General features: G+C 37.4%; 4 protein-coding genes across 6 annotated transcripts; 1 reads left to right on the forward strand and 3 right to left on the reverse strand.

The window, feature by feature from the left end:
• Positions 1–237: 237 nt before the first annotated feature.
• Positions 238–6,654, reverse strand: LOC137953910 (uncharacterized). Of its 2 annotated transcripts, none has more exons than XM_068801471.1 (15): positions 6,587–6,654; positions 6,049–6,300; positions 5,390–5,537; positions 5,045–5,302; positions 4,299–4,473; positions 4,144–4,205; positions 3,884–4,047; positions 3,665–3,762; positions 3,089–3,147; positions 2,874–3,008; positions 1,718–1,971; positions 1,143–1,302; positions 979–1,054; positions 844–894; positions 238–648 (listed from the first exon to the last, which is right to left on the reverse strand). In XM_068801471.1, the coding sequence occupies exons 2-15, from the start codon at positions 6,084–6,086 to the stop codon at positions 431–433; spliced, it is 1,896 nt and encodes a 631-aa protein (XP_068657572.1). In that variant the 5' UTR covers positions 6,087–6,300; positions 6,587–6,654; the 3' UTR covers positions 238–430. The 2 variants fall into 2 exon arrangements, with proteins under 2 accessions (XP_068657572.1, XP_068657564.1); XM_068801463.1 differs by having other exon boundaries at positions 6,034–6,300.
• A 722-nt stretch (positions 6,655–7,376) lies between these two features.
• Positions 7,377–14,234, reverse strand: LOC137940219 (protein PECTIC ARABINOGALACTAN SYNTHESIS-RELATED-like). Its single transcript, XM_068785561.1, has 11 exons — positions 13,859–14,234; positions 13,057–13,107; positions 12,814–12,904; positions 12,321–12,397; positions 11,655–11,743; positions 9,157–9,276; positions 8,804–8,920; positions 8,531–8,674; positions 8,319–8,442; positions 7,991–8,182; positions 7,377–7,792 (listed from the first exon to the last, which is right to left on the reverse strand). The coding sequence occupies exons 1-11, from the start codon at positions 14,108–14,110 to the stop codon at positions 7,433–7,435; spliced, it is 1,617 nt and encodes a 538-aa protein (XP_068641662.1). The 5' UTR covers positions 14,111–14,234; the 3' UTR covers positions 7,377–7,432.
• Positions 14,235–14,864: 630 nt separating this feature from the next.
• LOC137940961 (probable methyltransferase PMT9) lies at positions 14,865–20,760 on the reverse strand. Its single transcript, XM_068786503.1, has 7 exons — positions 20,405–20,760; positions 20,153–20,317; positions 19,861–20,043; positions 18,986–19,580; positions 17,774–17,886; positions 17,447–17,667; positions 14,865–15,529 (listed from the first exon to the last, which is right to left on the reverse strand). The coding sequence occupies exons 1-7, from the start codon at positions 20,633–20,635 to the stop codon at positions 15,217–15,219; spliced, it is 1,821 nt and encodes a 606-aa protein (XP_068642604.1). The 5' UTR covers positions 20,636–20,760; the 3' UTR covers positions 14,865–15,216.
• A 483-nt stretch (positions 20,761–21,243) lies between these two features.
• On the forward strand, positions 21,244–27,806 carry LOC137941740 (coilin-like). Of its 2 annotated transcripts, XM_068787695.1 has the most exons (14): positions 21,244–21,462; positions 21,539–21,603; positions 21,774–22,016; positions 22,880–23,077; positions 24,467–24,536; positions 24,884–24,961; positions 25,109–25,247; positions 25,514–25,545; positions 26,161–26,346; positions 26,456–26,638; positions 26,774–26,845; positions 26,920–27,060; positions 27,178–27,310; positions 27,434–27,806. In XM_068787695.1, exons 1-14 carry the CDS (start codon positions 21,268–21,270, stop codon positions 27,622–27,624), a joined length of 1,926 nt encoding a protein of 641 aa, XP_068643796.1. In that variant the 5' UTR covers positions 21,244–21,267; the 3' UTR covers positions 27,625–27,806. The 2 variants fall into 2 exon arrangements, with proteins under 2 accessions (XP_068643796.1, XP_068644125.1); XM_068788024.1 differs by lacking the exon at positions 27,434–27,806 and having other exon boundaries at positions 26,915–27,060; positions 27,178–27,267.
• Positions 27,807–27,979: the final 173 nt, after the last annotated feature.

The raw sequence follows: 27,979 nt of genomic DNA on the forward strand, positions 1-27,979 counted from the left end.
GTTAGAGAAAAACACTTAGTGTGTACAATTTATCTTATAAACTATTTCATCATCATAGTGAATTATTACAACAGCAAAAGATAGAACACAATTTGACGTTGAAGCAAACTTAAATAAATCTAATGTTTTTGTGTTTGATTTTTTTTTTACGATTATTATTACTCTTATTAATATTGAATTAGGACGTTTAATTTCTAACATTTTGCACAAAAATGTTTTTACTCCTTGGGAGGAAACTTGTGAGAGGTGAAAAACCATCTCTTGATAAACACTTTCGGTAACGATATCTTATTTCCAAAACATCTGTAACTACATGATACGTGTGATGACTTTTCCTCATAGACTATAGGACTGGTTCTACAAATTCCTCATAAACTATAGGACTGGTTCTACAAGCAGCTTTCGTGCGATGTGTTTTCTCCCATTTTGTCTACTGACAGTTCAAGACAAATAGTGCACAACCATGTCCTGCTACTTCCATTGACAACTGCTTTACCGTGCCCAAGTCTTCTGCACTCCAAACTTCTGTACACTTGCATGAATCTTTTCTCACGTAGTCACTGGGCACTGACTTGGTTAAGTCCGCGATATTTGCTGAGATTACTGTTTTCATAGCATCCAGGTTGAAAAATGAAACATATATTTCTCCTGTCAAGAAAAGATGGAAACAAATAAGAATCATCTTCTAGGTAAATGAGGAAAGAACAAGAGAAGATAGTAGTCTACCAAGTTCAAGAAAATAGTTGATAATTTTTTTTTTTTTAAAAACAGTTATTCCATTCCATTAAAAACTGAATGAAGGGTGTTTTGGAAAGAGATGACCACTTGGTTGATGAATCAGACCTTTCCTTCCTGTTGCTACCCATGAGCGCACTCCGCCAACGTTTGCGTTATCTACAGAAGTAATAACCAATCATTACAAGAAAATTTTACTCAAAGCTAAACCTTTAAACAGGTATACAATTACTTCTATCTCACTTTTCACCATCTTCACAGTCGCACATAGACCAGAATAGCTACTCACTAGTGTTCCATTAGAGTTTAGGTCCCACATCTGCCAATAAATAGGTTTGTCAAATGCCAAGTAAAACCAACACTATGCAGGAATTTGTTAGTTCTAATGCAACAAGTCAAACAAAAACCTGTTTCACATCCCATTTGCATGGAGATAGATGATTTGTTCTAGACTTCTGTAAAGAAAATTTTCTGTATGTAGAAGCATCCAAACAGTACTTCATTTTTTCCATTGCTACCAAATGGAATTTCCCCTCATATTGCTGTTTCCGCATAAGGTTTTCATTCCTACACGATAAAGATGAAATTGACTGACAGTAGCAGCAAGTATACCTTTCATATGATAATCGTAATAGGCTACAGCATAATAATGGCAAATATAGTAACTCCAGAAGTGAGACATGCCCCATCAACTATGAATGTTAACAAGTTGAATAGAAGCCACTATCTTACTCATTGTCAATGAAACAACTATACAAGTGTATTAGACAAAATGAAAAGTTAATTGTCCCAGAAATTTTCTTCTCTTTCAAATAAAAAATCCAGTCAAGAAAATATCCTGGGACAATTTAACCCATCATGAGGGCAGCTATATTCTGGTTCTAGCTAAGCGTGCAAGCAAATTTGAATATAAATCATACGAGAAAAACTTCGAGCCTATCATATGTTCTCAACTATTAGAAGGCAAAAAACAAGTCCTTACAATGCTACATGTGATCTTCTTTTGTACAGGCAAAATGGTTTCCAGTTGTTTTGCCCCAGGCTCTCTCTCCAACAAAGTTGATCCAACTTTTGGTTGCTCATTTTCAGAATCCAACCTTTTGCGTAGTGTTCCTTGCAACTAGTAACTGCCAGTTTTATTTTATCTGGCATAGTCACATTCTTGAAACTTCCCCAGTTCTTGGTGAGAATGCAGTTACTTCTCTCGAAATCTTTAACTGCCTTGACGTAAGGAAACTAAAACAAGAACATACTATAAACGCATGAGAAAAGAAAAAAAATTATATTTGTATAAAATAGAACTTAGTTTAGCCCATTCCTAAATCAGGATCACTTCTTTTTTATTCAAATAAAGGGCCATGACATTGTTTCCAAAATCAAATAAGAACCAGAAACTAAAACAATATCATATCATAAATGCATGAGTAAAATAGGATTAGTTTAGGCCTATTCCCATGTGAGGATCACTTTCTTTTTTATTTGAATAAAGCACATGACATAGTTCCCAAAATAAAAAAAGAGCCAAGACTTACTGTCTACTGGCCTTTCCCCATCAATAAGCAGGAAAACAACTCTCCATTGTCTAGAACAGTGAAATTTCCATAGACTCCTTTCTTCTTCTTTTTTTTCTCTCTTATTGATTTTATGTTGGGAGCAACATAGACCAGTCCTCCTTGTTTTTTATTCCTTCCTTTTTTTTCCCTTTTTTCATCATTTCTCTCTTTTCTGCCATTTTCTTGTCCAGTGGTGACAGGCAACCACCAATGAAGCCACCATCGAGAGAGAAGATAGAAGTGTGGTTCTATATTTCAAAATTAATTTTATTGGGGATTCAGGCAGTCAATTCATACCATTCTTGCTTGTAGAGGTCCAATAATGGCTACTTGTACCGGAAGCTTGTCTGGATACAGTTTTTGAAGCACAAAGCAATTTTATGCCCATTCTTCTAATTAAATTTTTAAATAATTTTTTTTCTTTTAAACAGCAAAAATAAGGACCAAAATTTCACCAGGAAGCAGCTCTGCCATTTATTAATGCTAATGACGATACTGATAATTGATCCTTAAAAACAGTCACTTTAGGATATTATAAATGAAGAGAATTGCAATGAAAAGTTGAGACAACCAAATGACAAGTACCTCCTTGTTATTTGCACTGAAAGAGTTTACTTCCAACAGGACAGGATGTGTTATAAGATTAAGCGTGTTTTGGTCAATATGTCTAAGATCTCCTCCAAACATGAGGGGCGACTTGGCAATGGACCACAAGGTTATCTGAGAAGGAAAACAATATTTACAGTCCCTTCACAGATTTTAAAAATCGATAATTGAAAAAACAAGTAGAAAACGTGTACCTGAGTTTTTTGCTCATCAGGAGTGAGTCTACAGTTTCTGTGTGGACCCTCATTTACACCTGTTTTGGACAAAAACATCAGAAAAACTCAGGTCAATGAAGTGCTCAGCAATATTTGAAAAACAGTGAACAGTATCAAAGGATGAGTTTGGCAACAGACTGAGTTACATTCTATTTACTCTTTTCCTATGGTTTTCTCAGGCAAGCACATACTTTCTATTTCTGAGCTTACTTCAAGAGAAGCCTGTTGGTTGTAATCATAATTTACATAGATCAATACCAAGATTTTCATAGATTTTATTATTATTATTATTTAATTATTATATATACATGTAGGCATATATATTAACAGCTATCCGTACGCATATCAAGTTTGATTCCTTCTCAATAGCTTAGGTTTTCCAGAAAACCAATTCTAAGATGCTTGAGATTACAACTGAGTCTCTTTCAAAATATGTTGGAAGTTCCTAAATAGATGCTTTCAGATTTTTTTAAACAAAAAGGAATTCCTGAACAGATAATTTCTCTGGCTAGAAAGAAAACGGGTATCTTCTTAATAGAGTACTCCAAGCATTACTTGGATCAGTTAGCCATCCCAATGGCAGCATATCTAAGTCAGGCCATGATTTCCCTTTCAGCCCCTTCGCTCCAATTAAATTAGAAGCAGCAAAATCCCTGCACAAAGCAACTATGGCACATGTATGAATAACAATAGGAACCCAAGACCAACTTACCAGGTAGAAAGAAGCATTTGAAGCATCAAATAATTTTTACTCAAGAAACAGAAAAACCATGCCTTGCCACATTAAAATGAGATTCAACATCTTCCCATGTGTCCCAATCATCTGCTGTAACACGGTACATGTTCACAAAATTAGTTATCTCCTTGGCCATAACTGGTGCAGCGCTGGTTCCCGGAGAAAGTGAATAAATAATAGGTCGGTGAAGCTCTTCCAAAACCTACAGAAAAAAATTCATGGATCGTTGAGCACCTTCCATTTATCTATAGTGGCAAAAGAAAACAACTCTTGTAAGCTTGTTGGTCCTTCGGAATACCTCTGAAACAATACTTATCTCTTTCACATCTAAATCATCTCCAAAAATGCAGTCATGCTTCACTGGAAAAGAAAAAAGAGGATAGGTTCTTGAGTTGCAGATAAATAATCATAGCCTTATCTTAGAGATGAGGACATCAAGTATGACCAAATTACCAAAGTCAACACCCCATTCAGCATACTGTTGATAGAGTGACCTCAGAAAAGCTTCTCCAGCTCCTGACTGAGTGTTGACACTCATGAAACCATGTGGCATCCATGCACATGCTCTCTCCGTCATTCCAATATCTTTTGCAGTCCAAGTGTGACCAGACTCCTCATAGGCTCGACCCTATCAAATATCGATCACAGATAAAGTTTCAAGATGAAAAAAGGGAACAAACAGAACACTCAACATGTTTAAATAAAGCTTGTCATTTGCAAAGATGCATGTTACGAGTTTGATCCAACTTTACCAAGGAAAATATTGAAAAAAACAAAACACAAAATGAATAACCAAGCCAGAATTAACCTTTTTTTTTAACTTACTAACCATTAAGTATGATAGTAGCAACACAATGATTTCCTAAAAAATGAAAATTAAAATAGAGCAACACAGTGTTTACCATTTTGACAAGATAGTATGTAAAATGAATACTAGCAGGACACATCTTATCAATTGATTCTCCCTTACATAAGACATGAATTTTAAGGAAATATGTGAATACTGCATTTTGTCCAATGATCTGAATAGCACCCACATCAATGATTTAAACTAACTGACACCATCTACCAGGCACTGCCTCTGATATCAGTCATTTTGCCAATGGATAATGAGCCAATAACACACCATGTCATCCCTTTCCAGTTACACAACATTTTGAAAAAGAAATATGTTCAGTCAAATGAAGATGGAGAATTACCGTTCGGGTGTCTAAAATGGGTGTGCTAGCATTGACTGCTTGAGCACTTATTCCTCGCATAACATGTATTCCAAACTTCAGGCCCATTCCATGGACTTTCTGGGCTATTTCAGTGAACCCTTTACCATCTCCTGAAGAAGGCCACCTTCCAGGATCAGGAATTGGCCTCCCCCATTCATCAACGACATCATCTCCAGATGAATCTGTGTATGCACCTGGTATCTTCCTCCTATACCAGAGGAAGTCCACCACGACATACTGACATGAGAATTACCACACATAGTCAATAGTAATCTTTCACAACAAATAAATCGAAGTTCCATTAAATTTCTAATTTCCCCTCACCTCATATCCATGAGGGAGCAGTGTCTTGGAGACAATTTCTGCATTTTGTAAGAATTCTTCTTCAGAGATTATCCATGAAAAAGAATCATAAGAATTCCAACCCCGAGGTGGCTGTCCGGCATTATCTTGCCCGGCTATCAAAGAAACCCTGAATCGCATTTGTTCTAGTCATCAATAAAACCATTTCTCAAAAACAAACTCATGCACCCACAGAGGGGAACAGATATTTCAGGAAATGGATGAAACAGAATAAAACTACTCGTGTAAAAAAAGAAACAAAGGTCATAAGACAAATCTCGCCGCCATCATCATTGATCAAAAGGACATTATAGTGGGACACAAAAAAGGTCCAGCAAAACATTGCAGCCCAGAGAAAAAGGGAAGTGTATGGATGGCCTAGTCCACACAACTTGCAAAAATTCTCTACTTAATAATCTTTTATAAACACATTAACCTGACAAATCAAACCCAAAGATACATACTCTACCCAGGTGTATCTCATTCAAAGGAAACCAAAACTCATCAAGCTCCAACCAGTAAAAAACCCAAGCATCCATGCATATGACAGACTAGCAGCATAAAAATGAAAGCAAAAGCAATAAAATGACAATGGGATGAAGTAGAGACGGAATAGCAGTAGTCACCCAATAAAGAGAGACCCAAAGAAGAAGATGAAGCTCCGAGTAAAAACTCCCATGGCCTCTTGTCTTGAGCAGTTAACAAAACAGTCTGCTTCTAAATAGACTGAGCTTAGTGGTGCACGGTTTCTGAAAGGGAAGGCAAACGACGAAAAGTGCCGATAACGGCGTTACCGACGATCCTAGCATCTTGTCAGCGTTTGACGTTAACGGTGGCTGTCTGGTACTGAATGCTGCAGGAGGCAGTTACCCAGCGACCCTTTCATCCGAATCCTGATAGTTGACCATAAACAAAGGGTGAGCGCATTTACCGCCAATTTTTTACGAGATTGCAAAACGAAGACCCAGATGCCCGAGACATGTGGGTCCAACTGCAGGGTACGACACGCATCGATGTCCAAGCAATGGCGGATTTACTGCGACTAATTGTGGAGATAAAACACCTGTCCTGCAACCTAGTAAAATCGTAATTGGTATAACTGGACTCAAAAGTATTTCTCTTTTGGAATCGATTTTACCATTTGGTTCTTGAAAAAGGTAACCAGTTGCCACTACTCACCGTTGAAGAACAAGGGATCACTTTGTCATGGACTTCTGGTGGAATGACCGCAGACGAAAACAGAACAGTTCTTCAGTTTATAATCACGTATCACTAGCAGTGATGGTGAAGGGATTCTCCGTATATATTTTGAGGACCTGAATGTCTGTGCACAGTATTGGGCTTATTGGCGAATACTTAGTTGGTTCTTCGAACTGTCTGGATCGATTGATACAGGGTATATAATGATAGAGATAAGATAGAATTTGAGATCATCTCAAATTGTAACAGCTCTTATCTTTACCTGGCCGATGGACGGCACATATCAGTAATACGCCACCCCTGATCACCAGGACTCAGATGACTGGAAAGAACAGGGAAAAAAAAAAGAGACAAATCCAACAAGGCAACAACCACTCGTTTCAACCCATTTCTTCCTAAATGGAAACGATTTAGCTAAGCTATAACCCTCTTGGTCATAAAATAGTGAAACCACAGTTACAATACATATTATATTGTAACTAGTCGTAAAGATAAAATTGTTCGAGCACTAATTTGGCTTCAGTGAAAATAGAAGGAACAAGCAATGGATATAACATCTCCTCCTACTGAACCAACTTTGGGTAATATTTCCTGCACCCGTTTACATCTTTAATTTACAGTTTCTAGTTTGAACGTTGTCAAGCATCATAATCAAATGTTGAAACTGATTGGTGAGTCGGTTCATTTCAGGGTGTTCTTACTTCACCCTAAGATCTAGTATCTGCACATTGGTGTAAAAACTGCGATCTGTTGAAGGGAAAGCAGGGTGTTTGTACAGAGGTCAAAAGAATGATATAGAAACACAAAGTTGGTGTTATTAACATGTCAAGTTTTACACATACAAGGAGTGAGAGGGTTCTCCCATAGATCGTAGTTAGGAAACGTCTCCTCCGGCAATCCTGTTCGAGTCTGGTGGCTGACAACCACATCCTCTACAAAGGGCGCCCACCCCATGTATGGATCACCAAATGACTTAGCCATGACCCCCTTGTCCGGCTTTATGGATTTTTGTCGGTGACCCAAGTACCGCCGAGCGCCGATTATAAGCTTGGCAAAGTTCCCACCATGGGTCATGACAAACACATCAGACTCCAGGCACACAAGGAAATCAAGAGCTGCCAAGCTTGTTACGTGCTTCCTGAAATGGTTCAACTCTTCTTTACTTGCTAGCTCCTCTTTTGTCACCTGTACACAAATAAGGAGGATAAGAGGCTATATCATGCCATGGATGAAACCATCAACATACTACAGGTCAGTGTCTTAATAGATTATCACAAAGAAGAAGATAATAGGCTTTCAAATGATGGCAAGATCAGTGAGCAGCAATTTATGCCACGGCAATAAAAAATAAAGATATGGACAGACAGAAGAAAGGGAGATTACCAAGTTGGGAAACATATTCCTAAGAGGTGCCATTCGGTTCTGTCCACCATAAACCTGTCCTGAGGCCACATAAATTTGAGTCTCTTTTGGATACCCCATTGCCCAAAGGATCACTGCAACTTCCCCAGGTTCGAGGGGGCACCTTCCTTCCTTTCGCTTTTGTAGAGCCAGCTGCCATAGATGAGATCCATTCTGCACTCCAAGTACCAGTCAATTTTTATATGAATATCTTAATATCCCTGACCTACTTCATTGAGAAAAATCAAACCAAAGCTCGTGTCATCTTTTAACTGATGGTTCTCAACTAAACTTGAGCTACATTATTTACCTTATATCTTCGAGGCCATTCCTTCTGCCTATAAGCTGCCATCATTGCTTTTTCCTCCCTAGTTCCAACGAAATCACAGAACGACAAACCGACCATTCCTTTCTCGAACCTCAAATGGAGTGCCCTGTTTAAAAGCCAAGTATTTCAAAACAGGTATTAGATGATATAAATTGTTGAGTTTATATCATCTGTAGCCAACCAAATTGTATTACATGTATGGATTTGAACTGCCTGTTCGGTTCCTCATCCGTGATGCAAGCTGATCAGCCATTTGTTCAATCTCCGGTAAGAATTTTAAAGCATGATAGTTCACCCTGCACCTTAATCTGTTAATTTCGGGAGGAACATTATCATACCTGAAATGGCAGTAACAAGCATTAGTAACTAAATCCGAAGGCAATCAAGAATCATAACAGAGCATAAAATTGCAAAAAAGTTATCATAATTGTGGTAGGAACATAAAGATCTGGTCACGCATGACGCACCCAAGCCTATCAACAAAGGGCTTTAGAGCCATTATCTTCTTTTCCTTGATGCGAGGTAACACATTGTCAATGTAGAATTGTGCCGAAGCATACTTCGGGATGTTTTTCACAGTACGCCTGCCATAAATGTGTTCCAATTTGGTAAATGACTACCACATGAAAATAGTTGACGCAGGTGTCACTGTCATATGCTTCATATGAATAATATTCTGAATAAAAGGAAAAGTAATTCTATAAGGCCAACCACATATTTGAACAACAGATCTAAATAGAAGGTAGGAAAAGATAATGACTTTAAATCCACCCAGCAATTTGTTTTCTTTCAACCAAAAAAAAAATAAAACAATGTAAACCTTATACTTGAGAACAACTCAGTTTTGTCAGGAAACCAGTCTGGAATATCACGTACAATGCGCACATCATCCTTCAGATAGTCAATAAAGTAGTCAACATCAAAAATATCTTCAAATTTTCTGCAAAAACAAGATAACAAGTTATATGGCTGAATAAATTCTCATGAATAGGCTCTACGAAATAGATAATTGCCTTTCTCATTGAATACATTTTAGGAGGATAATACAGCCAGAAAAAAGAAAAAAGAAATCAGACGAGAAACTTGACTAAATCGCCACCAAACTTTATATCAGAAATCTGCGCAACCTCGAGTATGAAAACTACTTGAGCAAGATACAAGTAACTGAAAAAAATTCACACAGGATTTACTGATTCCAGAAGCTATAAACCTTAAATTGGATCACAAGGGGAGAAGCGTTTTTTATCAAGAAATATCATATATTCCCTTTTCAAAAAATACCATATTTTCAAAACCCTTAGAGATTGTGCAAGTCAAAGAATAAAAAACGTAAAGTAGCAAAAAGGAAAATGTATTCACATAAATTTCATTTCAACACTTTCTCAAATGTTACTCTTCAAGATCAGTTATTATATTTTTTTCCTTGAGAATAAATAGAACTTCATGAAACCAAAAGGAGAAGAGAAAACAAAGCACAAAAAATTTGAGTTGGGAGGGGATTTTCAGAACAGGCAAGCAAATCAGCAATGTATTTTTTGCAATCTTCTGAATGAATTCCAAGTCCTCAATGTCCTAAAAAAGAAGTGGATTTCCATGACAAGGGGGAGGCAGCACATCTTTTAGGAGACCAAATGATGCTATCAACCTGATCCCTTTGCAATACCAGGGGCCAGGGATAGAATTGCCAAAGAGCCTAAAGCAACAAAGGAGAAATTGGAGCTCTGCTTCAGCAGAAACATTAAAACCCAGTGGCACAGAATATACCAGCCTAAACTTCCAGCTCAGCCAAAGAGAACAAAACCTCCAGCTGAAGGTACAAGCTATCTTTAAAAATGCCATAAAAATTAAGCTTCAGCTATCCATTCAGATCAACTGATCTACGATCTCCCTCCTACCACCCCTCATTATCTAACTAGGAAGACACTGAAACTTAAAGAATTGCAAACCCAATAGAATATGTGATGACTGGTTTCTTTTCATTGCACCACCTTTTAGATCTAGATCAATTCTCCAAGGTCCTCTTTGTTTTTTTAGTAAAAGAGGCCCTTCTATTTCACTCTGTCCAAAAGCCCAAAGCAACAGCTACCAGATATATCCAACTTAAGAATTTCCCAGCTTTCAGGAGTACCGAATGGACTGCAGAAGTCACAACATTAGGCAGGGAAGCAACGAAAAGAACAAAATTTCAGATGCATGGCACTCCTAATGGAAATGGAAGTAGTAAATTAAAAAAGTCCACTCTTTTCATCTTCACTATTACAGAATTTTCAGTCCGCAGTTCTTTATGCTCAGGATCTCCAAAACTCTTCTATATCCATCAAAAGCCATTTTTGACACTAGCTTTGGTTTGTTCCATCCTTCCTAAATCTGTTGTTTTTTTAAGAGGATCTCTATTATTATTTCACTTCTTATGTCCACATCAACTCTCATCATGTAGCAACAGCCAGATCATTATACATGATTACAATCTTTTTTTTTTTTTCCTTTGTGAAATTTTTAATTTGTCTGGCTGGTTTAATGAGAAAATGCAGTTACCTTAGTTTGTTTCAACTTCCTATTTCTTTTGTTTTAAGAGGACCACTATTATTATTATTTTACGTCTTATGTTCACCTTAAATCTCTCATTAAGATCAAGTAGCAACAGGCAGATCATTACACGTGATTACAGTCTTTCATTTTTTCCTTTGTTGAACTTTTGATTTTTCTGGCTGGTTTAATAAGAAAATGCAGTGTTCCAAATTCAAAGAATAATTGTAACAGGTCATCCCTGTTCATGCCAGTCTTTGGGCAAAAACATAAAATAAGAAAGAGAAGATAAATAGTTTTGGTCCTGCTCAGGGAGACAAATTGGTCAAGACTGTGTTTGAAAAGGTTGATGAATGTCAAATTTGATCTTGACACAGGGTGCTAAATTCTTCAGTCTGTTAGTCAACCATACTGTCACTTTTAAAGAAAAACGGCCTTCTTGTTTCTGTGCTTTCATCAAAGAAAGAGATGAAAATTATAGCAATAAGTCATAGGTACTTCCTTTAGGACATCCAGTGACACAACCAACTTCATTACTCAAAATGATTATACATTTCCTATGCTTGATCACAGACATCATAGTTACATTTTCATAGAGAGTGACACTTCATTACTGCACTGCCATAAGAACAAACTTTAAAAAAGATTACCATGTCATCAGCAGCAGCAGTGAAAAACTACTCAACCAAAATGCAGTCATGATGATCACCAGAAACTACATATTTACTGACACGTGAGCATACAATAAAAAGTAAGTCAACAGAAAAGAAAATATCAGTTTAGACATCTTACGTTTGGTCCTTCCAGATCTGGTCTTGCTTCAACACTGGCAAGATGAGGGTAGCATTCATAATTTTTGCCACAGCAACAGCATTTATAATCTGCATGAGAAAACTATGAGATTTAGTGAAACAAACAAGACCAACTTGTTTGGTCAGCTTAGATAAGTTTGATCATGTCAGATGAATAGAACTAAATAAAGTGAAGAATGGGTGGTCAGTGGAAAATTATAAATGCAACTTCTATCCTCAATCCCAGGTACTGGCACTTCTTGCGATAATAATTCAGGAGCTTGAATACAAAATCTGCACCAGAGATGCACCACAATAGCTATGTGACAGATCAAATTGCAATGATCGGAAAGCCCTTGAGCAACAAAACACAATGAAGCTGGTGTTCAACCATAAAATTAGTGAACTTTAAGAGATTATGTATCTGGTTCCGGCTTTCTGATTCAAGGTTACATTAGTAGGGTATATTGATGAAGTTGGCAGTAAATCTGAGAATGTTTTAACTAGTTCATTCTTCAGCATCTCAAGTAAATATCTCAAATGTTTCAAACTAACCACAAAGAAAATAACACCTACCAGAAGCAATCTCAAAATAAATATTCTAGAAACTGCATAGCATCAGAAGCAAGTAGAAATATGTGCAAAGGGAAGCAACATAGAAACTTACAGCTATGCGCTGCTGATTTAAGCCACCCTCAGCATGAATGAAAACATAGCCATTTGTTTCATTTTCTGGGGGAAGATCTACCACAAATAAAATAAAAGAAAAATCACCGTGGACTATTTAATAGGATAATCTAAAAAATAAAACTAGTAATTATATTTGAGCACTGGAGTCAAAATCAATGGAAATAGACTGCCTAAGGCAACATTTCTGCCAACAAGATCCTAGAGCTTGAAGACTCCAACATCTGTTAAACTAAACTTTGATACATCCAAACTTCCATTGTTATCTCATCAATCATGATGAAGTTTATGTCAGATTCACATGATAATTATAAAAAGATTCAGCAAAGCCATCTTAGATTACATTTAAGAAACTGCATATCAAGATGAATTTGAAGATAAAAAACAGTCCATAAATGGAAAGAGATTATAAACCGTGTATTTTTACTAGGGAAGTCTACAAAATGAATGAAAGTTCAATCACAAAAGCTCACCAGAAATCCCACTCATTTGACGCTCAGCACAAGGTCTCCATGAGGTTGTAGCAGAGTATGGATTCTCCCACAGAGAAGGTGGCTCTTTTACCTAAGATAACAATGGAACTTATTGAGTATTTCAAGATAAATCATATGAGGTGAAAGTGATGATTAGCTAAATGAACTCATTTGCCACCATTTTCATGGAAATAATCAGAGGAAAAACATAAATAACGCATCAGAACATTCAGAAAGGCTCACCCATGGACATCGGAGAACAATTCCTTCTTTGGTGCATAAGTATGGGGCATTCTACAATTGAAAAAATGCAAATCAGTAACACTGGAGAAATAATAGAAAGAATAAACTACAAAATGAATTATAGTATCTCAATGTTAACACTTAACTTGAGATTCAAACAGAGAGTAAGTCTGACAGATGCACTGAGACATAAAGTCACCAATGTCTGCATAGAGAAAAATCCATGTTTTCCTCCAATCATTAACAGAGCTCATTTTAGAAAACTAACACCTATTTATATTAGTCTAAGTTCTTATGGCAGGGAACATGCAATTCAATAAGGCTCTCGGATCCGGATACCAAGGCTGCAGCTTCTAAACATTGGCCGGGACTTCTCACACATCACAATCTCAAAGGATTAGTGATCAGTTTCAATGCAAATACAGCTGACTGGTTGCTGCACTTTGGTGGTAGTCCAATTTGGAAGCTGATGCCGTCAACTACTCTACTAAATGACAGTAGTAAAAGTCCGTTTAACCACTCGTCCATTTCTAGGGAGTGAGCCCTAATCAACGAGAACCACTTCCATTCCATTCAAATCGTGAATCCCAAATTTCCATCACGAACGCAAATCTCAACATTTACCCAACTAAACATATGGACAACTCCATCCCATTAAAAAAAAAGACCCAATTAAAGCACCAACGAGATATACAACTAACAGATCACGATCAAAGAGACCTCTAAAAACCATTAAAACCAAATTAAACCAAAAAAAAAAATGTGAGACTAGAGAGCGGTGGGGACAAGAAAGAGTGATCACCAGGCGTTTCCAGACAGCGGGAAGGCAGAAGAGCGCCACGAGAAGGCAAAGAGAAACAAAAGCCAAGAAGATCTTGGAATGCTGCTCCTTATCCCTGAGAAAGAACAAGGGTTTATCCTTCTCCAGATCCCTAAGCTCATCATCACCGTCGTCGTCGCGCCCGGAGACGAGGGGTACGGAGTCCTCATCCCGCTTCACTGGAGACGACGAGGCTCGGCTGCCCATGGAAGCCGAGTGCCGCAGCTCCGCCATTGCTGCTGCTGCTACTGCTTCAACCGCGTTTCCCTCTTCAGCAGCCGACCCGTTTGGATGACAAGATGTATAAGGACGGCGAAGCCCAGGCTCGAAGCTGCAGATTGTCTACGGCGAAGGGAAGAAGAAGAAGGAGAAAGAGAATGGTAGAGTGTCCGTAGAGACTTCGGAGGAAGCAAAACGACAAAGAGCTGCAGAGAAGCTGGATTCGATTCAGCTAGTAGCGGCGGGTCCCACCTCCTTCCTTCTCTTGATGTGGGCTCCAATAATAAGTGGACCCACAACAGCTTACGGCAGGGGAGCGTCGAAGTCAACGGACCTTGACCTGAAATTTACCAAAAAACACCGTTTATATTTATAATTTATTCACAAATACGATTGGAAGTTTTAAAATTCTACCTCCAAACTTGTATAAGAGGTAGATAATTTTAAATACAAAATTTAAAAGAGAACAGAAATTAAGAATCTTGGTAACATTTAAAGAAAACGAAAGTGCAAATAGGAATGATCACAATTTATAAGGGATTTTAGTTAATAGTTCATTGTTGCTCAAGCAAGATTGTGAATCGTGCTTAAACAAAGCATGCTGTGTAAGTAAGATGAGATTGTCTACATAGATCCTTTTCCTTTATCCACAGCCATTTTTGTTCTTTTACACTGTTCTCCTTTTTCAAGTTTTTCTTCTCTGCCTTTATCCATATCATTTTTTTTCATCATAACATGATCAACAAAAACTTTTTAAACATACCCAAACTATCTCATATGTTTTCATTTCAAGATTGTCTGGAGCAGAAGTTCAACTTTCAGCTTTTCACTGAAAGTATATTTGTTTCAAAACTTCGTGTAGAGAAGCAGAACTTGCACTCCTGGATTACAGTCATCCCAAAAACCAAAATATGAAGGAAACTATTGATTTAGAATTGACAACTATTTACTGTACAAGGTGTTACCCTGACATACTACTGCAGTTCCAAAGTTCTTTCATTTCAGCACCAAGAAATGATAAAACTCCAAAAAAGCTCATGACTATGGACACATGAACTCTAGGCTTTAGTCATACAATGCTTTTGCATTGAAATGAACTGGATTGAAAACCATTTCATTCACTACATTTCAACACTCTCCACCCACAATCTTTTTCTTACAATCAGCACTCTCTCACCCCGTAGAGAAAGAGCATCTGCTTTTGGTTCCACGTCTGATGACCAGGAATCCCAATGCAACGCGGTTAAGAGCTTTTGGATGTAGTTTATGATGGAGGGTTGGTCTCTTATAATGACAAAACCGAGTGGCCGAAGTATCCGGTCCATCTCGATGAGAAGATCTTCTTTACTACACCCACGTGAATTGATCTCAGAAAATACGTTCCAAGCATGAAGCAGATCATATGTGCGAGGATACGTTGAAAATGATTCACACCTGCATTAATGTGAGAAATTGTCAACGTAAGTGATCAAAGGACAATTTAAGTTTAATCATTAGTAATCCAAAATCATAGACGCAGAGAAATGCTTTGCAGAATATTAGACACAAGATTCTTGGGACCTTGTGATAATCAAACAGTAGCAAAACAATAAGGCAATATTCTTGTCTTTCTCTCATAGCCAATTCCACATTTGGACTTTGAAAGTGTAACAAAATACTGCTAATCTGGTCTTCATCTATGGTAATCACAAAACCTTGCAAAATGAAGGCCCAAGGGGAGGTCTGTTTTATGCAACCCATTGACTCTTTGTCTCACAAATGACAGAAAGCAAACAAGCTGCAAGAAGAAGTCTATACTCGAGCACTGAGTTTATGATAAAACTAGTTATAGAAAGAGCAGATTTTAAGAACTTGAGAGGCGAGAGAGCCAAAAGAATAAAAGATCAAGAGACACAGAAAATAAAAGATCAAGATACACGCCTGCCTTTAGATTTTCACAGCAAGGAAGCATTTTTAAACAATAGAAAGGAGAACTATCCAAGTTCAAGATCATCATCTAGATGATTAGCAATTAACAGAAAATACAAACATTGTACATTTAACTCTGTCGCAGGTGCAATATCCAAAGCTCCTGAATGCAGTTAATATGCCCATTTGGAGGTACATAACAGGAACCAATTGGTCCCGTAAGTTCGCACATAAAAAATTTGTACACGGTACAACATACTGGAGTTTGCATCGTTAAAAATTACCTACATAAAAATAATAATAAAATAAAATAAAGCATTTCTGTTAGAGTTTATGATCGAGTACACTATTCAGTTGCATTTTGTCACTTGTTGGTTAATAAACCAACAAGAATAAAGATTTCACGACATAAAGGTTTCTGAGTTAACCAATACGTGCGGAAAAAGCTTTGTTTATAACATTGGGATTCTGCTCAAGTCAAACTTGAATTCTAGAGCATAATTACACTTGATTTTTTTCATAATATAACACATTATATTCCTTTATCATAGTTATTCGTGCCTAGAAATTTAATCCAGTTATATCTAACTCAGAAAGGTTTTTAGTGTGTCACAGAGAAGGTTCCTTCTAGTCCTATTAGGTTCATACTTTTTACGATATTGCAAAGATAATAGCCAAGGAAACTTATGTTGCTAATTGTGCACTTTAATGATGATGGTGACAAATGGCTTAATTATTGTATCGGATCCATCCAGAACATATTAATGATCGCAACTTTGAACCCTAAACCTGGACACCCGTCCAAAAAGCAGTACAAATGCTTAGTTTACACTATCTCAAAAAAAAAAAAAAAAAGTTCAGTTTACACGCTATTTATGTATCTTGAATCAGATCTGTATTCAATGGCCTTTTACTTCTTCCAGAATCTTAGGTTTAAGTTTTCCTGAAGAATACAGCAGTTATGGTCACCTTAAATGACATCATTTATTACACAAAAAAAGTCCACACATGACAGATATGACTGGGTACAGTTTGGAGGTGGTTTCAGTTTCCAACCATACTTGTCGAACACATGCAAAAAAAAAACCAAATAAAAACATGATTGAGGACAGTAGAAGGCAATTTAAGTTTCCTATCATACTCATGAACATCTGCAAACAATCCAGTACAACCAACTGACTCATATCATGACAGTCGCAAAATGGTACAAGAAAAAAGATATTAGATAAATCAGATGATTCAGCATATGAACTTAGATATTAGATTAAAGATCAAATAACTGACTTTCGCAGAAAGAATTAAATGAATGCAGGTTAACTCTAAATGAAAGTTCAGGAAGGCAGCTTAGAATGATCAAGAGAACGAGAAGAAAAAAAACACATGCATCAATAGAGAGAGCATCTAGGACAAGCAGGAAAAGTAGGCTGCAGAATCATGAAGTACCAGTCGTGGAGAGTCCCAATTAAGCCCCGATCGTATATGATCTTTAATCTGCTAGAACTGTTGAAAGGAATAACATTCATCACCCATACATCTTTATCTTTGAGCGAAGCAGCAAACCCTCCAAGGTTCGCATTCATATCCATTATGTTTCTGAAAGAGTTCTTCTGCAATTCAGATTTCATCAGCTTCCAGTACTGAGCTACTCTCGAGTGCCAAGCTTCCTGTATTAAACCAATTTCTCAGCAAATATAAATAATAAATTCAAAAGAAAGTTAAGAACCACAGAAAAATCCACCAAGTAGTTTAAAGTGTATTTGTAGAAATAACCATGTCTTTCTGATATTCTTCAGGACTAATGCCAAGTTCCGCCAGCCGTGGTGGGGGCGCTGTAAGCCTTTGAGGCCATGGAAGTAGTCCACTACCTTTTGTCCGATGCATCTCTGCACTCGAAAATGAAAACATGCATAGGAGTTAAGTAAACTGCGGGACACCAGTAGTTACAGCCAAATGATATTTCCAATGATAGCAATGAATATACTAGAGCTTAAGTAGCCATTCAGAAAACAACAACAAGTTTCGTGATTTGACAGTTAGGCCCAAGCTTAGGATACCAGATTTAGTATCTTTTAGGACTACTTGTCCTTGTTTTAGTGAATGATCTCTTTTCTCTCTTTGAACAAGCATTTTTTTGGGGGTAAAGGAGATGAAAAAATGGAATTAAAGTTGAAGGGCGTTTTCAATGATAGCAGTGAATACACTACAGCTTAAGTAGCCATTCAGAAAACAACAACAAGTTTCATGATTTGAGAGAGAGACCCAAGCTTAGCATACCAGATTTAGTATCTTTTAAAGACCAGATGTTCTTGTTTTAGTGAATGATCTCTTTTCTCTCTTTGAATAAGCATTTTTTGTGGTAAAGGAAATGACAAAATGGAATTAAAGTTGAAGAGCATTGGTCTTTGACTTCCAAATTTGCACCATAATGTACATAGTGATCCAGTACATACTTCCATTTATAGAACAATGCGCCACAAATGCATTTCTGGACTGCTGTTCAGTAAAAGACTTTTACTATAATAAACTTAGATGCAATGTGCTCCTCTTTAGCAATGCATTTCTGACTAACACTGTTGAGTCCAAGTTTTCCGACCATTTGATGGGTTTTCCATTAAAAGATAAAATGCCAATTAGAAGATCTAACACTGCATTTATTATATAGGACAGCACACAATACATTATGACATGATACTTGAAATACTGTTTTCTATTGGGTTAATTAGCATGCATCAAATGAAAGACAACATTAATGCTAGAGGATAAGCCTTGTATTATGCGTAAATCAATCCTTTTTAAGTCTGACAAGTTGTACGTGCATTAGCTTTCAGCCTTGTAACAAAAATCCAGCTCTCTGCAATAAACCACTAACAGAGAAACTGGTTCTCTAAATTATTGAAATCCCACAATTGCCTACCTCATCATTCCATTTCAATATGCAGTCAGACACCACTTATTCGCTGTTTCAAATGCTGAAGTACTTACGTTTTGGGTAAGGTGTAATGCATGTTTTCATCGGTACATTCCAAGCAGCATCTGGGTCATCGCCCAGACTACACATGAGAGGCTTAGTATTGGGATCCCTCTTTGAGTAACAGCTATTACTAGTCGACTTCATCCAAATACAAGTCTGATCCCTCCTCGAAACAACTCTCCAGCACATCCTTGCAAGAAAGTCACTCAAATCACTCCAAATTTTTTTATTCTCTGGATCTTGTGCATAAACTTCTGGAGATGAGTAAACAAAATAGCCACCTGGCCTCAACAATCTATCCAATTCTAACAGAAGAATACCATCTCTTTGGAGCCAATCTATCCTACATCTAGAACAATGAGCCAACTCAAATGACCGGCTCGGATATGGAAGCCTTTTTGTTCCCAACACACCTAGTGTCGAAGGGATTCCTCTCTCTAATGCAAATTGGATTTGGTTCTCATGAACATCATTCGGTGCGAGAGACATCGTTATAATGTTGACTGGAAGAAGGTAAGCACCAAAACTTGCAACACCACAGCCTACATCCAGAACGTTTCGGATGGCCCCACCGTTGCTGAGATTATCATCTGGAAACTTGAGCATCTAATTTAACAATAGAACAAAAGACCTGTCAGCACCCAATATAACAGCAAATATATAAGACAAAAAAAACATTTTTTATTAAAATACTGAAATCTCATCAGCATGATAAATCCTGACCTGAGTAGTTTTATATAGAAATGTCAGCACCCATAAGAGTCAATTGCCAACTCATTTGGAATTTTTTTTCGTAAGACTGCCAACTAAGAAACAGAAACTATAGTTCTCCTTAAGCTCGTATAAGCATCCATAAGGAAGCATACATGGTGTGGACATGACATACCTTGGCAAGTGCAATGATATACTTATCAGCTCCATTGTGGAAATGTGTTCCACCGCCTGGAAAATTAATTTTGTCCCCATTAACCACCATCCAGTTTTGATCCGACTTCTCAGAAGCAAGGTGTGTATGGGGAATGTTAGCTTTCCACACTTCATCCCTACTTGCAGGCCATCTAATCGGGATCTGAATTCGAAATTTGAGCGATTTTATTTCAAGAAACCGCAAGCATAGAGCATAAATGACAGACGGATTACTAACAACATGCAAATAAAAAAAAAAACAAACAACTCGCCTTATAGCCGATTGGCGGAGGAATAAGACAGTTGTACCGACGCTCCTGAGGCGGGCAATGACGCTCGTAATGCTCCATCAAGCTCAAATTCGGCTTCCACTTAAGCAGGTTAAACAAGTTTCTGTCCAAGCAAGGTATCAACTCGGCGAATTTCTGGTCACAGACCTGAGAAATACAAAAGGAAACAATCATCTCCCATCAGTAACCATGAATCCAACAATTAAACAGGTCGAGAAACGAACTGGGTATTACAAGTATCGTCCTCGGGACGTCGAAAACTCTGTCCTCTCCATCAGATTGGCTGGCATCTGTGAACCTGGTGAAGATGGGATCCGACCCATGAGCAGAGACGGTCTTGTCGTCGGAGAAAGGGGCAATAAAAGTGCCATAGTAGACGCAAATTAGAGCAAGAGCGACGATGAACACGAAGAGAAGAGAGGAGAAAAGTTTTTGGCTGAGCAAGGCCTCGCCTTTGAACTTCATGGCTTGACCCCAGAGAGAAAGAGAAAGGAAGGAGGACAAAAAACTAGGGAGGGAGCAGAAGCAGGCGGAATTTGTAGGGTGCTGAGTGTCTGTTTCGAAGGTTGGACTCAGCCATGATGCAGACAAGGCAGTGACGAATGGCGATTGGCGATGCTGTCTCCTCCCTTCTGATACCTCTTCTCTCTCTACTCACTACTCCCTAGTCTCTACTACTCTACAGACTTTTCCGTAGTTTGTAATCTACTATACCTTTATACTTTTATTTTAACTTTTATTTCTTATGTAAAAATGAAAAATAAATCTACTTAATTTGTCAAAAAAATAATTTCCAATAAATAAAAAGGCCAAAATAAAAATATCATAATACGATTTTTCTAAAAAAGTCATAATAATTTAACAAGGCAAGTATTTCAGTTGAGTACAAATTAGTAATTTCCACGAGGTTTAATACAAATTTGTAATTTTTAGGAGGGTGAGTGCAATTTCACATACTTGGGGGCGTGAATGTAATTAAATCCAAACAATACGCCTTCACGAACAAAAAAGGGCTTAATAGTTAAAACCCCAGCAAACTCTCCCGTTCTTCCCCTGCATTCGAGCAGGTGAGGGTTTAGCGACTTCCGACAATCGAAATGGGAGGTACGAAGCGGGTCCGTGTACGATTCGCCAATCAGAATCTTCTGAGCATCAACCAGAAAATCGAGGGTTTGAAACGATGCTGGTTTCTCTTCAATCCGGACGACCTCGAAACCATATCCGCGCTTGCTTCTCATCTTGTTCACAAATTTGAACTCATTGACTCCTGTCCCAATGGCGTTATGCTCTCTGTAAGAAAGTAACGATTAAAACAATCCGTCGCTGTGTTTTAGTTATTGTTTGTCACACGCACCTTCTCTTTTGCAGATGGAAGGATTTGTTTTGCCACCATTCGAATCGACTTGTATTTTACAGGATAAGGATATCATTAGGTCAGTGACATGTTTTCTTCGAGAAATTTGAATGTTGTGTGAGATGCGGATCTTGAGTGCTCGATTTCTATGTTTGGGTTTCATGCATTTACATGCAGTTTTAAGCATTTCAGGTCCAAGTTCTGTGTTGTCATTGTACTAAAAGTAACTTGAGAAGGTTATCGTCTCAGGGTGAAGAGGAAATGTGGAGTGGTGCCAGAAGTTTTTGTGGCAGGTGATCAAGAGAACCGCATTGGGGAGAATGAGGCTGTGGAAAAACAGCCAGCACTTCCTGAGACAGAGCTTCTGGCGATTAAGGAGTTCGAAGAAGAGAGCGAAGGCTATACGAGCGAGCATGCGGAAGCAAATAGAATGAGTGGCAATGTATCGGTGAAGAAAAAAAGAAAACGTTCTGGACAACTTCGCGGGGCAAAGTATTATCTCTTACCTAGCGTGCTCAGTAGGATTGGTTTTGAAACGAACGTTCTGGTCTTCCTTGACACGCTTCACACTACCTTTCTCTCTGAACCTTACACTTCACGACTTTCAGTGATTCATCTTGATTGTGAACTTCGTAATGAGATCTTTACATATGCGTTACATCCATGCAATTGTTTTACTTCTTAACAAATTCCTCTTCTCATTTTCTTGTTGTATGTTTTGTCCCCCTCCCTAACCGGTGAGTGTTGTTCATCTTTCCTTTCTGATGAAAATTGAATTCTAGATATCTTTCATCAAAAAGAAATTTTTGTCGGCTAAAACATGCTAAAGTTAATCATTTAAAAAAATAAGTCGACTTAAAAACAAGGTCCCACTTTTGGTGGTTCTGATATTGACACTAGAATGTCTTGAAATTAGGCAGTCACGTGCATAAAAGTTATCACTTCCATTCAGTTTCATATTAGAGAAAGGATCCAGTTGATGTGTCCAGAGTGAGAAAAAAACAATTTTGGTAAAGGTACACCCGAGATTGCATAATGTGAAATTGAGTGCTTTGATGTTGATCCAGTAATGCTTGAGCTTACGAATACTGTGACAGATAGGAGGTCTTTACTTTCTGAAATCTTAAGCATACACTGCTTTACTATTTGGTACCTGCTGTGATTATAATTTCTATTGTTGCCATGTTTCGTACTTCTCGTGCAAATTATAGACCCCCCTTTTTTTTCATTTGAAACTATTTTACTATGTGGTACTTTGAGAAACCATTTATTTACGTACTTTGCCTTTAATTTCTGGAGATAATTTTAGAAGTAGACGGGGAGATGAATGCATTCACTTCTGTCCTCCATAACAGGAACAAAACTAGATCCACCAATCTTGAGAGGGATCTTACCTTTTCTGTTGAAAGTGTGGATGGAGTCCCTGTCGAGTACAATGAAAACTGTCATCAAAAGAAAAGGAGAAGGATCTCAAAGAAGACTCTTCAGGAAGATAATTCCTCTGATGTAAATATTGGATCAAAGGAAGAGGTGACCCCTGAAGTTGAAAAGAAGTAAGTTATATGTTGAAATTATGATATTGCATTTATAATTTTGAAGGATGCAGTCTAAGCTACTGCATCATTACCCATTTAAAAGTTTTATGGCGTCTTAAATGACATTGTTTGATATTGATTACTTGAGTTGTTGTTTGATCTATGTTTCACAACTATTCCAGCATTTGGGTTCCCACTCGGTTCCCTTTTAATCTATTTTGGAGAATATCTCAAGAATCATCTTTATTGGTGTGAATAACTCTGGAAGTAATAGGCTCATTACCTGAGGGGATGAATTGAATTTTTGGAAAGGGCTTCTTTGAATTGCCGAAGAAGATGAGCATATTCACAGATGCAAAAGAGTAAGGATGGCACATAGCACTGAAAACTGATGAAGGGGGTATAAAAGGTGTCATGAAGAAAGAAGAGGGCATAAAACACAAAACAAAGTGCCAATAAATTGAAATTTCAAAATGGTAGTTGCACGCTCAGGCTCCTCATTGAAAAGGGAAACCCTGATGCTAAGTTCAAGAGAAATTTTCATTATTTAAGAGTTTTGCTTCTGGTAATTCAGATTTTGGAGAAGCAAAATCAGCAGAAATGAAGGCTTGCAGCTTTAAATGCTTCTGCTAGTCTCGATCAAGTATGTATCATGTTCTTAAATGCATGTTGGTAGCATGTTTATGGTTCCAAATATACCTAAAGATGGATATTAAATTGTCGTTGGTTTCATTAACAAAAATTATATGTCTTGATGAAAGCTAACTTGAAATATGCTAGTTGCAGGTAATGATTTTGGAGACTTATGTTAGGTGCATAAGTCCATTAATTCTGACTGTTGTGGCTATGCATTTGAATTGACCTGTAAAACCTTTTCTAGTTGAAAGAAACTTAATCTTTGCCTCTTCTCCCCAATTCTTTGTTCTCATTCAGGAACAAGCTGGGTTCTCCTCTGCAACAGTTGAAGCTTCTAGCTATTTGGTTTACAATGTGACTTCATAAATTGTCTTGAAAATTGCATTAATAATCATTCCTTTCAATGATTTTTTTAGCTCAATCATTTGATCTAAGGCTCCTCAGCAGAAAATCCCAAATACATAAAATTTCTAAAGTTGGAATTGAGTTGACCTTTGCTGTTCTCTATGCTCAAACATCTTCTCTACATCACCTGAAGTCTTAATGCGAAACTTGCATATATCATCTCGGAGACTCTCTTGTATCTTTATTTTTTATTTCACTGTATTGTAACGGAGCGATCATTTTGATTGGGTTGAGTTATGTGTGAGGGTTTCATGTCTATATCTATGGGGACCTTCCTTACTTTATTTCTTCTTTTCCCCATGGTTGTTTAATGATTTTTTTTTTTATACATTTTGTTGGAACATTGATACATTTCTCTTTTGCTAGGTCTGATGAACTTGAAGAAAATGGCCAACAGACTGAAAACTCTGCAGATGTTCATGATAAAAAGAAAAAGGTGCCCAACAAATCTCTTTAGTCATAGCTATCTGTTTACCAAGTTGTTATCCAGTTTTTTATATATTCTGGTATAAGTTTTCTTGCTACGTGGAGAGCTATTTTCTGTGAACATTTTTTGACACCTGCCTTCTCAAAAATCAACTCTTTAACATTTTATTGGATAGTTAATTTCTACCTTTCTTTTTAATGTTTGTTTCTCTAAATGTGCAGAATTACCTTTGCGTTTAAGGTGTATGTGTCTTATCATTTTGATTCATGAAGCTTTAGATGTTTTGCTTGTTTTATATTGTTTGATTTCTTGTATTTATGCTGGTAGTCACTGTACTTATTTCTTATTTATATCAGTTTCCTAGTAGAAGTGCTCGCCGTAAGAAAGCAAAAAGGATTTGGCTGCGTGAACAGGCTAAGACCCAAAAGAAAGAGGTATTTGCTTTTAGACATGTGCGGTTATTCAATTTTGTTTACTAATTTGTAATCCTACCTTTTCTGTCCACTATTTCACTATTGATTCTTGATTGATAGTAATCCTGATGTAAATTTAGCGACTTAACTTGCCATTTTTATTCATAGGTGGCCAAAAATTGTGTGCCAGTGAAAGATGCATGTGAAAAAGCACATGAAAATGACAAAAATGTTCAGAACACTGACAGGGAGGATGAAGTTGTTCCTGTTATTGTACGACCTGGACATATTCGTTTTGAGCCCCTAGGTAAATGTATAAAAAAAAAAAAAAGTCGGTTTCCTCTACCAAAAAAAGTAACATATATCTTTTGAATCAGTATACATTTTCTGCGATTAGATAGCTGCTTCTGTAAATCTTGTTCTTGGTGACCTATCTCTATACCTCAAATGTTGCATGACACTCCCTCCTTTCTTCCAAGTCAAGGTTCTTATAACAAGACACATGCATGTACATTTTAAAGTCTGAAATTTATATATATGGTCTAACATACAGTGCTTGGATTTATGGTGCAGACGATAGTGATCCGGAGTTACAAAATTCAGTGGTATGTTCCATTTTCTTATCATCATTGTTACACTATGTGAATTCCCAATACTATTTCTTCAAGGTTTCTAAGACATTCACCTACATAACCATGAAAGAGTGCCTGACTTGGAAATCTTACTGTAATATGAAATTGGTGCATAAAAGTTTGTTGACAGCAGTGCACCAAATTGATCAGTCACTCAAAAAAAGCATGGAATTTCATGAGGGCAGTCAGAGAGAGACATTGTGCAATAACTGATTTGTAGTGTGGAGAGCATCAAAATTAAGAGAGCAGAAGAGTTTGTTGACCTAAGCACATCAACTTGGTCAGTTACCCAAAAAAAAGCACACCAACTTGATGAGGACGGTTAACGATAGACCTTCTGCAATAACCTATCATTAGTTCCAGACTGTTAGAATTAAGAGCATACAATGATAGTTTTTACTAGAAGAACTTTGAGTTCTGTTGGTGGTGGTCCTTTTTCGTGTTTTTTGTTTGTTTTCTTTTAGTGAAAGAAATTCAGCTCTTTTTTTGTCAAAGTTGTCTCTGTATCTCATTGATTCTCTCTCAGGAATAGTTTTCATGGAGTCGAGAAGCCACTCGAATGTACTGAAATCTTGGATTTGATTCCAGGAAATTTTCCAATGGAGAGGGACAACCAGTAAGAAGAAGGGACAGAAATGGGGTCAAGAGAAAACATCATTTCAAACAAGGGACTCCATTGAGGGTACTGATGTGAAATTTGGTGTGGAAGATGGTGAATCAGTAGATGATCCCACTGATTTTGAGAAGCTTTCTCCCTCAACTAGCTCTCCAAAGGTCTGATTACGTACTTTTTGCGGTCTGATGCCTGTAACTTGGTCTTCAACCAAAAAAAAAAAAAAGGCCTGCCTGTGAGAACTTACTGAAATCTTGGATTTGATTCCAGGAAATTTTCCAATGGAGAGGGACTACCAGTAAGAAGGAACAGAAATGGGGTCAAGAGAAAACATCATTTCAAACAAGGGACTCCATTGAGGGTACTGATGTGAAATTTGGTGTGGATGATGGTGAATCAGCAGATGATCCCACTGATTTTGATAAGCTTTCTCCCTTGACTAGCTCTCCAAAGGTCTGCTTACATACTTTTTGCTGTCTAATGCCTGTAATTTGGTCTTCAACAAAAAAAAAAGGCCTGTTACTTGTATGCGTTTTTGGTTTTCTGTCACTTGTAGTTGACAAATAACTAACCAGTATTTTCTTCCAGGAAGGTGACATTGTTGCATATCGTTTGGTTGAACTCTCTTCATCCTGGTGCCCCGAGCTTTCTTCTTTTCGAGTATGATTCTGTGCTTTGCAGACTAAGCCTGTGAGACATAGTACACCATTCAACAATTTTTTTCTTCAGTGTAGGTTGGGAAAATATCATCCTATGACCCAGTTTCCAAAAGGATTACACTGCTACCTGTTCCAGAGTACCCAATTTCATCCAAAGATGAGGAGGACGTAGCTGTTGATGAACCCTCACTTTATAATGAAGATGGGTCAGTAGAGGTACTTGCTATGTTCTATCTGATATATTCTTTTTCGGCATTGTTTATGCAGCTTATTCAGCTTTTTGTGAAATATTTTTTAGTTTGACAAAAAATTTGAAACTCTACTGTGATGTAGGTTGATTTTGCATCACTAGTCGATGTCCGCATCTTCAACAGTGAAAAACCTGATCCGGGGGTCGATAATACTCGTCAAAACAATGGAACTCCGATGATTCATGACACCAATATGGCCCCTGTGTCCATTAAAGGTGAAAACAACTGTTAATTTAGATGCTACAAAGAAAATGAATTAACTGCAATAGGTTTTGTGTAAGGTCAAGCATTTCCATCAAAATATGTCTTACATAGCATGTTTTATGCTATATCCTCAGAAAATGGAGAGCAGCTAGATGCTTGGGACGAGATCTCGAAGGCTTTAAGTGATAAAAAGTCACAGCTATCGCAGAAGGATGGTTGGAACAAAAAGAAGCCTGCTTACACATCTTGGTCTTATAGGGCCTTGAGAGGTAGTGCACTTGGCCCTACCATTGCAATGTTGAGAGCTCAAAATAACCAGAGTTGAGTACGAAATCATCTTATCGAACGAAATCCTGCATGTATTTTTGGAAGTGTGCTTGCATATTTTGATCTGGTTATTTTTTCTGCTGTGTTTGGAGCCTCCACAATCAGAAGGGAGGGAAGGGTGACTTCCATGTCCTGGACATGAAGGACCATTTTCATATTGAAACTCGTTGGGAAACGGGTTTGGGAAGAGGTTCTCATTTTTTTCTCTTATTGAGATATTATGAATTAATTTATATTAAAAAATAATGATAAATTTATCATTTTTTGCTTAACTGTAAAATAAAATAAAATCTAAATGTGATATTTTTGAATAATGAAAAAAGGGTTAACATTGGTTGCACTTAATTTTTACT

The sequence above is a fragment of the Aristolochia californica genome, unplaced genomic scaffold, assembly GCF_029961685.1.
Source record: "Aristolochia californica isolate CCGP_79_NKW_82.1479 unplaced genomic scaffold, dmAriCali1.0.hap1 SCAF_1, whole genome shotgun sequence".
Taxonomy (NCBI): domain Eukaryota; kingdom Viridiplantae; phylum Streptophyta; class Magnoliopsida; order Piperales; family Aristolochiaceae; genus Aristolochia; species Aristolochia californica.

Bases quoted from the DNA above. Each gene is read 5' to 3' on its own strand.
- LOC137940219 (XM_068785561.1), bottom strand. From the start codon at position 14,110: ATGGCGGAGCTGCGGCACTCGGCTTCCATGGGCAGCCGAGCCTCGTCG. The intron at 9,277-11,654 runs GTAAGATGTCTA...TTGTTTTTGCAG, and splicing joins CAGATCTGGAAGGACCAAAC to AAAATTTGAAGATATTTTTG. The intron at 7,793-7,990 runs GTAATCTCCCTT...ATTTGTGTACAG, and splicing joins GGAATATGTTTCCCAACTTG to GTGACAAAAGAGGAGCTAGC.
- LOC137940961 (XM_068786503.1), bottom strand. From the start codon at position 20,635: ATGAAGTTCAAAGGCGAGGCCTTGCTCAGCCAAAAACTTTTCTCCTCT. The intron at 19,581-19,860 runs GTATGTCATGTC...TTGTTAAATTAG, and splicing joins ATATCATTGCACTTGCCAAG to ATGCTCAAGTTTCCAGATGA. The intron at 17,887-18,985 runs GTAAGTACTTCA...TTTCGAGTGCAG, and splicing joins CATTACACCTTACCCAAAAC to AGATGCATCGGACAAAAGGT.
- LOC137953910 (XM_068801463.1), bottom strand. From the start codon at position 6,086: ATGGGAGTTTTTACTCGGAGCTTCATCTTCTTCTTTGGGTCTCTCTTT. The intron at 1,972-2,873 runs GTACTTGTCATT...TTCTTGTTTTAG, and splicing joins TCAGTGCAAATAACAAGGAG to TTTCCTTACGTCAAGGCAGT. The intron at 1,055-1,142 runs GTTTTTGTTTGA...ATTTATTGGCAG, and splicing joins GCAAATGGGATGTGAAACAG to ATGTGGGACCTAAACTCTAA.
- LOC137941740 (XM_068787695.1), top strand. From the start codon at position 21,268: ATGGGAGGTACGAAGCGGGTCCGTGTACGATTCGCCAATCAGAATCTT. The intron at 26,347-26,455 runs GTCTGATTACGT...ATTTGATTCCAG, and splicing joins CCTCAACTAGCTCTCCAAAG to GAAATTTTCCAATGGAGAGG. The intron at 26,639-26,773 runs GTCTGCTTACAT...ATTTTCTTCCAG, and splicing joins CCTTGACTAGCTCTCCAAAG to GAAGGTGACATTGTTGCATA.